This window comes from Glycine max, chromosome 6, assembly GCF_000004515.6.
Source record: "Glycine max cultivar Williams 82 chromosome 6, Glycine_max_v4.0, whole genome shotgun sequence".
Taxonomy (NCBI): Eukaryota; Viridiplantae; Streptophyta; class Magnoliopsida; order Fabales; family Fabaceae; genus Glycine; species Glycine max.
Genome location: NC_038242.2, coordinates 47,864,785 through 47,878,753, shown reverse-complemented (window position 1 = coordinate 47,878,753; position 13,969 = coordinate 47,864,785). Strand labels below are relative to the sequence as shown.

The following is a 13,969-nucleotide window of genomic DNA, read 5'->3' as shown; positions in this document are numbered from 1 at the left end:
TTATTTGCTATTAGTTCTTTAAGTAAAAATGTTATATGTTATAAAAAGGTCTCTCAAAATAAATAAAAAATCTTAAATTTTTTTTGTCTCATTGATGTTGAATAGTTTAGATGAGATAAGATTATTCCCCCATAAAAATACTTTGGTCTTGGTCTTTCTATATATTAATATAATATAATATAATTCTTTATTGACTTGAAGTAAGATTTTTTTATAACTATTTTCAACTATTTTCTCTTGAATTATAATGCATTGTTGCTTTGATCCTAAATTTAGGTTTAATCATTATTTTGGTTCTTATAGCAGTGTTAAAGTTTTTCTTTTAAGTTGATATAATTTAAAACATAATATTTTGATCATATAGTTTCAATTTTGATTTTGATTGTCTTCACCTAATGCCTTTAGGTTTACATTCTTTAAAGTCTCTACAAAATTGAAATTGACTATATAAAACTGATTTTGGTGGTTTTTAACTATCATAAATAAAAAATAATGTTTATGTTTCTTGATTATTTTTTTTCGTTTAACAACTTCCAAATTGTTTACTGCATACACTACTAAAAAAAAAGCTTTCTACATCATCCAATTAACACCGGTTATAGCTAAAACCGATGTTAACGAAAGCGCGGTGGCATTTTTGTAAATAAGTAGACTTAGTTAACATCGATTTTGTAAAAATCGATGTTATCGAGTCGATGTTAACATCGGTTTTATTATAACCAATGTTACGTAGTTGATGTTAACATCGGTTATTTTTAAAAAACCGATGTTGTTATCATTATATATTAAACTTTTGAAATTGCACAACCCGCACGCTTGAACCCTATCGTTCTTCTTCTTTCTCCTTGCGCTTGAACCCTATCGTTCTTCTTCTTTCTCCTTGTGTCAAAGTCGCCTGCACTTCCGTGACTGCAACCACATTGTGGAGATCGTGTTTGTGGAGACCGTCTTATCCATTGAGGTACGTCCTTTCGTTTTAACATTAGGCGTTCGTCGTTTTAACATTTGTTCATTTTCGCAGGTCGAAGAAAAGTATGAAAGGAAAGAGTCTCGGAAAGGGTACTCCCAGGGCGTGTTTCTCCTTCTGCCTGAGTTCGTGTTTGTCGTAAACTGGCCTGCGCTTCCGTCACTGCAACCACATTGTCGAGTTCGCGTTTGTGGAGTTCGTGTCTGCGCTTTCATCGAAGGTATGTCTCTGTTGTATGTTAATGATGAAAATCCATTGTTCAATGGTCTGTCTCTGTTGTCATGTTTCGAAACCCTAGTTAGGCACAAAGGGTTAATCATAACTGAATCTGTAGTGATTTAGGACCATATGTAACTGCTTTAAGCAATTATTGCAGAATAAATTATGGAGTAACAGCAGGGGGGTTAGGTAGTTTTTAGTGGGTTTTCAGGAAGGGAGAGACGAGGCTGTCAAATTTACATAGAGGGTTTCAGGGACAAAGCTTTGATTTACATAGAGGGTTTCAGGGACAAAGCTTTGATTTACATATTGAATTTCATCCAAATTTTTGACAAGTCATTGTTACTTCCATCAATATTGATATTGTATCATGCTTAATTATATGCATTTGCTTATTCTGATCATTGTGTGTTGTGTGATTATTTCTTCCATGCAAGTACATGATTCCTATTTGTTGTGAGAGTGAAATGATGGGCAGCAGCACCAACTGAGGTGAGTTTATATTTCCTTTTTTTTGTCTTTATCTTTGTTAGTTTGTTATATATTTTTTATTTTATATGTTTCAGTTTTAAATGTGTAAAAAATAGAAATAGAAAGGTCTGCTGATTGCTTAGGAATTCCTTGTTGTTTCATGACATTCCTTTTGAACCTCAAAAGGTGTTGGATGATGCCTTAATTCTAGCTTGGTCCTGGCTAAAATGTGGAGAGAAAGGTTTCAATACATCATTTAACCATTGGTCTACCAATCTTATGATGGCCTTTGGTTAAATTTCTGATTATATGTATTGGGGTCGTTGTGTTGGGTTATTGTTGGGTTTGTTTTGCTTTTTCGAAGGTGACACTTTTGTGTGTTGTATATTTTATTTTCAGTACCTCTGGTACTGCTCTGTTTAATATTAATATACATATTTTTGCCTTCCAAAAAAAAAAGTATAATCCAATTGTCTGCAATGCAGGATATTAGCTGCTTCCAGAGCCCAATTGACTCCACCACCAATAATCCCAAACCGACTTTTGGCAAAATTAATCTTTAGACCAGAAGCTAATTCAAATCCTCTTAGTAAAACCTTTAGAAGTAGAACAGATTTTAACATATCAAACTTTTTAAAAGTAGAACACATTCTCGAACTTAAATGAAATCAAAAGGTTAAAAAGGAAAGACCAATATAAAACATAATATAAATGGAAGCATGAGCTATATAAGCAAGCTGAGAAAAAAACCTGGACAAGGAAGCATTTCAAACTTTACAGTGACTGGGTAATTAGGTTAATGGGTGGACAGGCAGGTTGCAGTTTTACTAATTCTGTTGCTATCCATGTGGTGGTATTAAGATGGGCACTGTTATTGTCTATAATTGAAATATAGTATAATTGTTTTTTTTTCTTCTTAAAATTTGAACCGGCGCTATCATTCTTTGAATGCCATCATGTACCTTTAATGATTCACATCTAAATTTGTCCCTGTTTAATTAAATTAATTAGTTATTGCTTTAGTTTGACTGGATAGAAGTATGATATGTATTCTTAAAAAATTGTCCATGAGTTGTTTGATAGAATGACTGAGAATGAATTGAAATTTTCTGTATGGTTTTTTTTAGGGTTATCATTTACTACTGCTAATTGGCGTTGCTGTGGAAGCGCTTTGATTATATCTTTGAAGCCTCAAAGTCAGGTATTTATATCTTTGATTCGAAAACTAATTTGAAATTGTTGATGTATGCATTACTGGTATATTTGTAACTTATGCTATGCCTGTTTACATGACCTTTCTTTCATTGGACTGATATGTTCATGCCTCTCTACATGACCTTTCTTTCATTGGACTGATATCTTTGAAGTATTTACTGTGATTTAAACTCTCAGAACTTGTTCATTGTTAGTGTTGAATGTTTTTGTAATTTTATTTGCTGCCCTTCTCTATATATATGTTGTGACTGCCACTGCCCTTGTCTCTCTCTTGTATTATCTTTATTTTTTATCAGCAAAATTATAATTTGTATTAATAAGTGTGAGTACCAGAGGTACTAAATATACAAGGTAGAAACCAGCAGACTAGCAGAACCATAGGTCCTACGAATCAGGTGCCAATCTAAATAGAATACAATAACCCTGCACTGCTACCCTAATCAAAAAATACTGTTGATAAATTACTAGACCAATAGTTGTAGGGCTGGGCAAAGCCTTTCTCTAGCTGTCTTCTCTGCAAATTTTCTTTAGTTGGGATTGTATCTTTGATCAATCGCCAAGCAAATGTTGTTGGTTTTAAAGGGATTTTCAGCTGCCATAGGTCCTCTAATTTTTCAGACCATCTATGAGCTATATAACGAAGCAACACTGAGACTATGAACTCTGCAGATTATCAACCCCTTCCATTCGCTGCAAGAGTTCCAATATGCTTCAAGCTTTTATCTTAGCTCTATCAGTTCCATTTTCTGACAACTCCTGTAGTGCTGCTTCTGCACCATGTTCTTTTGCTAGTTTTAATTGCAGTGGATCTCCGGTGCATAGTGACCACAAGACAGCAGTAGCATGGTCTCGATTGCGTGGAGAGCCGGTTCGTATAACCTCAACAAGAATATGAATTGGCTTGGCCTGACCGATCGCTACCCTGCCTTCATGGTGGATTGCAAGGATTGTCATAATAGCTACTGCTTCATCTACCATTCCACCCCCAGCATCCTTCAAAAATTGTATCAGTGGGGCTACTATACCAACTTTTACAGCTCTTGGTTTATTTCCCTGATAAATAGATAGGTTGAAAATAGCAGTAACAACATCCTTCTTACCTATAGGAGTACCTTCACAAAGTAACTTTATTAGAGCAGTAGCAGCATCCTCTGAAAGACTGTTGCCACCACATTTCTTTGTTCTACAGTTCCCTTGCCTCTTTGGTAGCTCAATATTGTTGCTTTCACACCACAAAGCAATCAAACTCTTCAAAACATAGTTAAGGGTAAGGGCTGTATGCACAACTGTCTGTTGTGTCTTGGGGCAGGTTCTTCAACACACACACACACACACACATACACAACCACACACCCACACACACACACACCCACACACACACACACACACACACACACACACACACACACAGAAACACACACACACACACACACACACACAGAAACACACACACACAGACACAAAAACACACACACAGACAGAAACACACACACACACACACAGACACACAGAAACACACACACGCAGACCCTCATTAGCCCTGTCAGTCCTTCAGCCACTAAGTCAAACAGTAATGGAGCCAAAGGGTCTCCTTGTCTCAACCCTCATGATACACACAGACCCTCATGATACACACACACACACATATACCCAACTACAATATTATGTATTTAGTGTAATAGACAAAAAGGAACTACTGAGTGCGGCTACTATGTCATGCACTGGATGTCCACCATCATTTTAGGAACTTTTAGAAATAATTGGGAAGCGGTAAGTTTATTTCAAAGAAAATCGATTTATTTATAATTTGTATTACATTGTTAACTTAATATGATTTATTTAATCATGCAGTATTTTAACGACCCTAGACCATTGGAGCCTAAGAGATTAAAAGCATTGCGGATCCAGTGGGCACAGTTTTATCTCCGAGTTAGAGATCAGGCCTAGGATTTAAGGACATTTTTTAACATTTTTGATGTAACATGAACATTGAATTCATTTGTTGATAGTTCTTTATAATATATAAATCAATTATTTGATGTTTATTATCATTAAAACTGCTTGAAAGCAGAATAAAATGTTTATTTGCTGTGAATTGGGCCTCCTGAAATTGCATTTGACAGGTACAATTTTGGATTTACTGTAAAAACAGAAAGTATATATATAAAAAATATTTGAAAACAACATCGGTTATTAACAAAAACCGATGTTAATATCATAACCAACATCGGTTATAATAGAAAACCGATGTTAACGTTTGTATATTAACATCGGTTTTTTGTGTATAACTGATGTCAGCATTTGTATTTTAACATCGGTTATCTGTAGAAAACCGATGTCAACTAGTGAATATTAACATCGGTTATTTATAATTAACCGATGTTATACACAAAGAACTACTTCAAATAAGTGTATGCATCATCAACGTTGACATAGAACTACTTCAAATAAGTGTATGCATCATCAACGTTGACATCGGTTTTCTAGCAAAACCGATGTTAACGTTCATCATGCATACACTTTTTTTGTTGTTGTTCATTGTGTTTAACATCGGGTATTTAGAGAATCGATGTTGTCATATGTATGTTAACATCGGTTCTCCAAAACCGATGTTAACATTCATACATTCAACATCGTCACTTTCAACATCAATTTTAAAACCGATGTAAAATGTTCTAAATAATCGATGTTGAAAGTGTATTTTCTAATAGTGATATTTGGGTTGTTTTGTGCGTCCTTCGACATCATCTTTCAGCATGGACTTCTCAACGCTCTTAGCCCTACAACGTGTTGGTGAGCATCATGACTTACTTGGTTGTTAGATGAAAATGATGAAAAGGTTAAAAAATTATAATTTTAAAGACTAAAATAACATATTTTAAACTATAACAACTAAAAGAAAAAATTAGGATTAAAATGTAATTAAATCCTAAATTTATATATGTTCCCACACTACGATTTAGAAGAATGGAAGACGAAGTCTGATAGGTATGACTAGTATGCTATAGAAATCTAAGAGAAAACTAATATGATAATTCCCTGCTAATTTTGTCCATTCATTCTTCTTCTTGTTCTTCATTTTCCTTGTGGTTATTTTCCCTCTCATTTGTAAGTTGGTTGATATTGATAGATGGATTTAGAAATTATTTTTTAATTTGAAGATAAAGTTTCTTATATAAGAAATCGGAATTTATGGTGAAGAAATGGGCTTGCCACGTAGATACTCTCTAATGGAAGATTTCTTCTAAGAAACAGTTTCTTAGACTTAAACACTTCGAAAGAAATTTTCGTTAGAGATGACCTTAGCAATCAGGTGATTAAAGGATGCACTAGTGATGTGATGTTGTGGAGATTCAGTTTTGATGCTGCTGGTGCATTGCTTATCAACAACCAACCATATGAGATGAACACAAGGAAGCTTTACTGATGTCTCGGGCTTGGTTTTCGATGAGCAATGGTGCAAAACATTCTCAATTGGGAAGCTCGATCATGTGTTTTTATATTACACTTTTTATAGTGCAGTTATTGTAATTGGTCTTGATTGCTGGCTTGGTTTGTGCACATCTTGTAATAAAACTAAGGTTGTTTTAATAAATTATTTGATTTTGTGTTTAAAAAAACATAAGAAATAAATGTATGTAAAGTTTAAAATTGAATTAAAATTATGGGTTTTCAAAAATTGAAGGACTGAATTTCTTTATTTTATTAATTAATTAATGTGCTTCTACCATTGTTAAATTTTTCCCAAATATCATTATTTTACATCATACATAAAAGAAAGTTACTCATCAACAAATATGAAATTTGAATTCCCTCTCTCATTTTATCCCAATAAAAGCAATAAACAATAATATATATATAGTTCAATCTCCTGTTATACATGCTCCTCTAATTAGTCATCCTTATCACTTTAATCTTCAAGCATACTTTCTGTAACAAAATTCATAAGAGAGGTACAATATGGAAAATTAAAGAAAATCAAGATTGCCCAAAATACAATAGTAAAATATGCCAAGGAAAAGTAGTAGAACAAAACTCCCATGATACTCATAACAATGGCAAGTGGAAGGGCTATTTGCTCGCAACCAGAAGTATAGCAGCGAGAAAATCCATTGGGATGACTACAAGGGCAATAGATAAATATAATATTGCAGCACCACTTGTTGCCAATGCCTCATTTTTTTCATCAACAACCCATGACGCCAAAATAACTTCACATGCAATTATGGAGCTAAACATAGCTATCATGTTGGAGGTGGCGAATACCCAGAATAACGGTTTATGAGCCAAAACTGCCATCCCTAAAGAAAGGTGGATGGTAAGATTGCCATTCTTGTCTTGTTCCAAATAAGCTTGATCTGATTTCTCTATTGAATTTTCTAATAATATATGGCATCCCTTGCCATAACCTAGCTATGTAAGCTGCATAGTGAAGGGGAGTACCTCCATCTTCATCACTTAAATAAATCAGTTCTGATTTTTTTTCTAGTATCCCTTTCAATAGACCTACAGTTAAGCAAAACAAAGTGAAATAAATTAATTAGAGTCTTGCCAAGGAAGCAATTACAAAAATATTAAATATTTTTTCAATTATTTAAAAATTAAATAATAAATTTTATATTTCCTAATAAAAATTTGCAGCGTATTAATATCTACGCCCAATCATTCTTATATATTGTCAGATTTTGGGAGAGTGGGAGAGTTTAATTTTAATTTATAGTAAACTTGTTTAGGCTTATGACCCTTATATATGTTCTATTTTAACTTGTTTATGTAAGTTTGATGCTTTTATGGTCTTTCTATTATAAGTAGGATTCATTAATCGTTATGCAAGCTAGTCAGCTTAGCCCGTACAATTAAGCCCAATCCATTACGAACCGCTATTATGTACATGCATTACACTATGTTGATTACTTTCTTAGGTCAGGATAAGAATGATTAACATCAACTACTAAATTAAAACAGAAAATTAAATTAAAATATTTAAAATTCAAATTAAAGCATCATATAATCCTACATCAAATTTATATAAGATTTATCAAATTAAATAAAAATCATATCTCCAAAAAAATCTAAATTATCACACCCAAAATATTTTAAATTTATGATCACCATCATAACTACTGCTATTATCATATCATCATTGTTATTGTTATTATCATCATCATAATCATCATTGCAACCAACTTTTTGATCACCGCAACAATCATCATAGCTGTCACCACCACCACCGGAACTAATTAATTTTTCATAATTTTGTAAGGCTTTTCCATTTTTTTCTCTAAATGTTTCTTAATGAAATTTTAAAAAAATATTATTTCATTGTAGTATTTCTCTTTTTCTTTTTGAAATATAAATGTATTATTCTTATTATTACAAATTTGAGAATAAATTGTGTTTTCAAATTTTAAACCTAATAATAATATAAAACTTCTCTATGTTTTTTATCCCTTTCTTTTCCTTTTTTTTTATATCATAACTCGCATTTTGTCACTCTCCTCTGTCTCTTCTATTATTCAAGGTTCAAGATAGATACTTATTTAAAAATTATACAATATCATTTTCCATAATTTTATATTTGACCCTTACAGAAAATTCTTAAGCTTTCTTGGTGTAAACTTAACTAACAATAACAAAATCTATATTTTTTTTTATAAAAAATACAGGTTAACTTCAAGGTTTAAACTTTTATATATATATATATATATATATATATATATATATATATATATATATATATATATATATATATATATATATATATATATATGTTTATGTAATTAAGTCTTATCTAGGATTTATAAGACCTTGCCAAGAGCATTCAACTAAGAAAAATGTAATATATTTTCTTAGCTTTGACTATGGGATCCTTAATGGTGAGACTCTCCTAACCCTATGAAATATCACCCTCTCTATTTATGACTTATTAATTCTATTATTATGATTACCTCGTAATGATGCTTTATTTAATACTTATTACAACCTCGTAAGAGGGATGGGGTTACAGGAATATTGTGAGAGTCCTTGTACCACAACAATCGACATCTGATCATCATGAAGTATCTTAGTTCCCAGATTATGATCGGATGGTGATTGATTAGTATAATGCATGCATAGTCTTCTATACTTGGGTGTTTGAACATGGAGAAGCTTGAAGTTGCAAAAAAGCAAGCGTCGTCCTGTGATTGAGAGGGATACCTTGAGAGCTTAAGCACAACGAGGCTTGAAGGACTTGACTCCAACAAGAAGGGGTATAATTAATATCCAACTCAATTTCTAAGTTTGTTAAATAACTATTTTATTAAACAGCCTCATCATGCAAAGGAGTATCCCCATGTTCATTTGTTTCTCTTGTTATTATTATCTCTTTATCATCATCATCATCATCATGTTTTGACTTCTCTATGGCATATTGGGAGATGATGAGCTTTACTATACTAGAGTTCTTCAACCTCATATCACGGTTAAGCGGTTGAAGTTAGTTACTAGGAGTTATTAGAAGTTAGGTGAATAGTTACTTAGTTATGTTACTAGAAGTTATTGAAGTTAGTTACTAGGAGTTACTAGAAGTTGGTTATTCTTTATATTTGTATAAATAAACCACCTTTGTAATACTTTGATGAATGAATTCAAAAATTATCGTTCATTTATTTCATTCTTGATATGGTATCAGAAAATTTTGCTTTCATACCTCTTTCTTCCTATTGAAGTTATTTCTTTTTTTCTCTCATGACCATGGCTGTCATTGATGATTCTAACCCCTTCATTCTTCATTCTTCCGACCATCCTGGCATTGCGTTAGTTTCTCATCCTCTTATCGATCACAACTACAATTCTTGGAAGAAAGTAATGCGCATGGCTCTTCATGGGAAGAACAAATATGGGTTTGTCGATGGTTCAATTCCTGAACTTGCTTTGGGTCACTCCACTCATGCTTTGTGGCATCACAACGATAGTATCTTTTCTTCTTGACTCCTTAATTCTTTATCCAAAGAAATGCAAGTCAGTTCTTACATTGTTCTTCTGCCAAAGCAATCTGGGATGATCTTCAAGAACGTTTCGAGCAACGAAATGGTCCTTTAATTTTTCAACTTAAGCATGAATTGATCACTCTGTAACAAGGTTCCATGTTTGTTTCCTCTTTCTACTCCAAGCTTCGTTCTCTGTGGGAGTCATTATCAGAACTGAAGCCCTCACATAGTTGCACATGTGGAGACATTAAACCTTGGTGCGATTTTGAACAAATGGAGTATGCTATGCAGTTCTTGATGGGGTTGAACGAATCCTTCTCTACTATCAAAGGTCAAATTTTATCCATGGATCCATTTCCCTCAGTAACTAAGGTTTTTTCCTTAGTTGTTCAAGAAGAAAAGCAAAAGGAAGTTGGTGCTTCCACCTCTGCTAGTGAAGTTTCACATGCTTTTGCCTTGAAGCCTTCTTCTGTTACACGCAATCATCCTACCAATCACTTCAAAGGATCTTCCAAGAATCGCCCATTGTGTGCTCATTGTGGTATGTTGGGTCATACCCAGGATCGTTGTTTCAAGTTGCATGGTTATCCTCCAAATTATAAGAGGACTAGTTTTTCCTCAGAAGTCAAGAAACATTATTCATCTTCTGAACCACCAAACAAGGTTGCTCAACAAGTCTCTGTTGATATGTCTCACTCACCATCTTCCTCTGGTGACTCGGGTTCCCAGTTTCAACTTACTGTCCAACAATATAGCCAATTGATGAATCTTTTAGAAAGTCATGCTACCAATGTTGTCATCCCTCAAGGTGTTTCTTCTGCCAGTGGTATGATCTTTTCTACATCCACTTCTAATTTTCTTCATGATTGTTGGCTTTTAGATTCTGGTGCCTGCATTCATATTTCTTGTTCCCTTCATCATTTTCGATCTTACCAACTTGTTTCTGATAAAACTGTCACTCTGCCTAACAATGATGTTATACCTATCATTGCCATTGGTTTAGTTTACTTAACCAATACCTTACTCTTGCATATTGTTGCCTACGTTCCTAAATTCAAATTCAATTTAATTTCAGTTAGTGCTCTTCTAACCAATCCTAATTTCTCTATTTCTTTTTCCCAAAATGCATTTGATATTTAGGAGAAGCAAGCTTGCAAGAGGATTGGTAAAGGGGCTCTCATCCAAGGCCATTATGTCTTAGATCTCAAGGACACTCTTGATTACAAATTTACTTTTCCTGTTATCAATTCCCATACAAATTCCATTCCTTGTAAAAATGCTCATATTTGGCATTCTAGATTTGGTCATATCTCAGACAAAGTTTTCAAACATTTGAATAATAAAATTGGTCTACATCTTTCTCCTAATTTCTCTTCTTCTAATTGTTATGTTTGTCCTCTTGCTAAATTTAGAAGATTATATTTTCCTAACTCTAACCATTTATCTAAATTACCATTTGACTTAATTCACTGTGATATATAAGGTCCCTATGCTCACCCTACCTATGAGGGAAGGAGATTTTTCCTTACATTGGTTGATGATTGCTTAAGATTTACTTGGCTATTTCTGCTTAAGAACAAATCTGAAGCTTCAATCTATGTGCAATAATTTTTCACCATGGTTCAGACTCGATTTGATGTATCTATCAAATGCCTCAGGTCTGATAATGCTAAAGAACTTGCCCTCACTCAGTTTTTGGCTTCCATGGGCACTCTTCATCAATTTTCCTGTGTTGAAAGGCCAAAACAAAATTCAGTAGTGGAAAGGAAGCATCAACATCTGCTCAATGTAGCAAGAGCTTTGTTTTTTCAGTCTAAAGTTCCTATCTCATTCTGGGGTGATTGTGTTACCACTGCATGTTTTCTTATCAACAAAACCCCTTCACCATTACTGCAACACTGCTCACCCTACAATATTTTGTTCAAAAAGGAACCTGACTATCATGCCTTAAGAAGTTTTGGCTGTTTGGCATTTGCTTCCACTCTTCCATCATCAAGGAACAAATTTTCTCCTTGAGCAGTGCCTGCCATTTTTGTTGGCTATCCCCAAGGTTATAAAGGATACAAATTGTATAGCCTAGACACTAAGAAATTTTTTGTCTAGAGATGTTGTCTTTCATGAATCCATTTTTCCTTTTCAAACCATTTCACAGCCTCAAGTCATTCCGAATCCTTTACTTGATTTGGTTATTCCCATTCCCATAACTAATACCTTACCTAACCCTGACCAGACTAGTAGCCAATCACCATAACCAACTAATCGCTTTAACCATGACCCAACTGATTCATCCTCAATCCCTGGCTCAGATCATCCTCACACTTTGCCCTCTATCACCTTAAGAAGGAGTACACGCCACTCTAAGCATCCCTTATACTTGTCTGATTATGTAATATCACAATCTCAGGCTACATGTTAACTCGTTGGCAAGTGTACCAAATTTGTCACAAGTAGTAAAGTACTCAGAAGTCCGAGTGTTGAATCCACAGGGACTTTGTTTGTATTTAGATTAATGCAAACCCAATTTAAAAGCAATAGATAAATAATTTAAAATAAAGATAAGAAAATATAGTAGATAAGATAAAGATTTAAATATGAAAATAAAAGATTTAAATTAAAAGATGACAAAGATAGAAGATAAAGATAAAAGAAAATAAAAGTAAAAGATAAGAAAAATAAAAGATTAAGATAAAGATAAGAAAAGATAAGATAAGAAAAATAAAAGATAAAAATAAAAGATAAAAGAAATAAAATCAGAATATGATAAGGTTGGGACCTGGCCTGCCTAGTTTGCCTAGGATGTATGAGTTTATGATTTTTCTTTATCAATTTAGGTGATTATGTTCTACCCACATCTGTTCAATTACTTGTCCCTGATTCCTCACGATGACAATCCTATTTTATTTATCTATCTTCCAAATTCCTTTGCAAAGACTCAACAAATAAAATGCATGAAGTATGAATTTTAGATGTTTGCAAGAATGCATGGGCATAAAATTATCATTCTATTCCTAGTAATGATTTTCTTATGAAATCCTTTCTTTTTATTCTATTAGAAGTTACTCTCTTCCGAGCGTCTAACCCCTAAAACCAATGCATGCGTACCTTCTTTAAATCTTATTTAGAAGTTATCCTCTCCCGAGCGTCTAACCCTTAACAGAATATAAAGATGAATAATGCAAGATAAAAATAGAATAGAAAACACATTGCATTGACAAATAGTGAGTACATTATACATCGCTTGAATTTTTGGCCTGCCAGCCCCAAACTAGAGGTTTAGCCACTCATGGCCATTGAGGGCTTTACAATGGATGGAGTATAAGAACTAATGGGATAAGAGGGGTGAAAGAAAGAAAGGGAGTAAATGAAACCCCTAGGAGAGGGGGGTTTTGTGTTGTTTTTCCTCCTTGGCTTGACTCTCTTTTTATAATTGTTGGAGTGGACTTGGGCTTGATGCTAAAAATCTTCCTTTTTGATATTTTTGATATCGTTTGGATTTGTTTTGCTTGTAATTATATCTTCTTGAGACTTTCTGATATTTTGAATATTTTCTCGATCTTTTACTCTTTTAATCTCTCCTTTTCATATCTGCAAGCCATAAATAAGAAAAATATCAAATTTTAATATTTAAGCCAAAGATAACTGCTAAATAAATATTTTTAAAGATATTTTCAATATATTTTTATCATCAAAATAACTCATATTTAGCAGTTATCACTGCATATCCCATCCAACATCATTGTTCCCTATTGCCTCTTAGCCCTCCTTACAGAACTTTCATTAATCACATCTCCTCTGTCTATGAACCTCAGTTCTATCATCAAGTTGTTCCTTATCCTGAATGGCGTCGAGCAATGCATGAGGAAATCCAAGCTCTTGAAGTAAATTCCACTTGGACACTTGTTCCATTACCACCTGGTAAGCATTGTATAGGATGTCGATGGGTGTATAAAGTTAAATACAAAATGGATGGCTCTGTAGATATATACAAAGCACGATTGGTTGCCAAAGGTTATACACAACAAGCTGGGATCGATTTCTCTGATACATTCTCTCCAGTAGCCAAACTTACCACTGTGAGAGTTCTGCTTTGTAATCCTTCATTGGTATGCAAATTGAACAAATCATT

The 13,969-nt window shown here is 33.5% G+C and overlaps 1 protein-coding gene across 1 annotated transcript; it reads right to left on the bottom strand.

The window, feature by feature from the left end:
• Positions 1-3,583: 3,583 nt before the first annotated feature.
• On the bottom strand, positions 3,584-7,171 carry LOC102659717 (U-box domain-containing protein 12-like). The gene is made up of 2 exons (XM_006582721.1): positions 6,959-7,171; positions 3,584-4,120 (listed from the first exon to the last, which is right to left on the bottom strand). Exons 1-2 carry the CDS (start codon positions 7,169-7,171, stop codon positions 3,584-3,586), a joined length of 750 nt encoding a protein of 249 aa, XP_006582784.1.
• Between the last annotated feature and the right edge of the window lie 6,798 nt (positions 7,172-13,969).

Coding starts and splice junctions, on each gene's coding strand:
- LOC102659717 (XM_006582721.1), bottom strand. CDS start 7,171: ATGGCAGTTTTGGCTCATAAACCGTTATTCTGGGTATTCGCCACCTCC. Junction 4,121..6,958: donor TTCTCGCTGCTATACTTCTG/GTTGCGAGCAAA, acceptor TATGTTTTGAAG/AGTTTGATTGCTTTGTGGTG.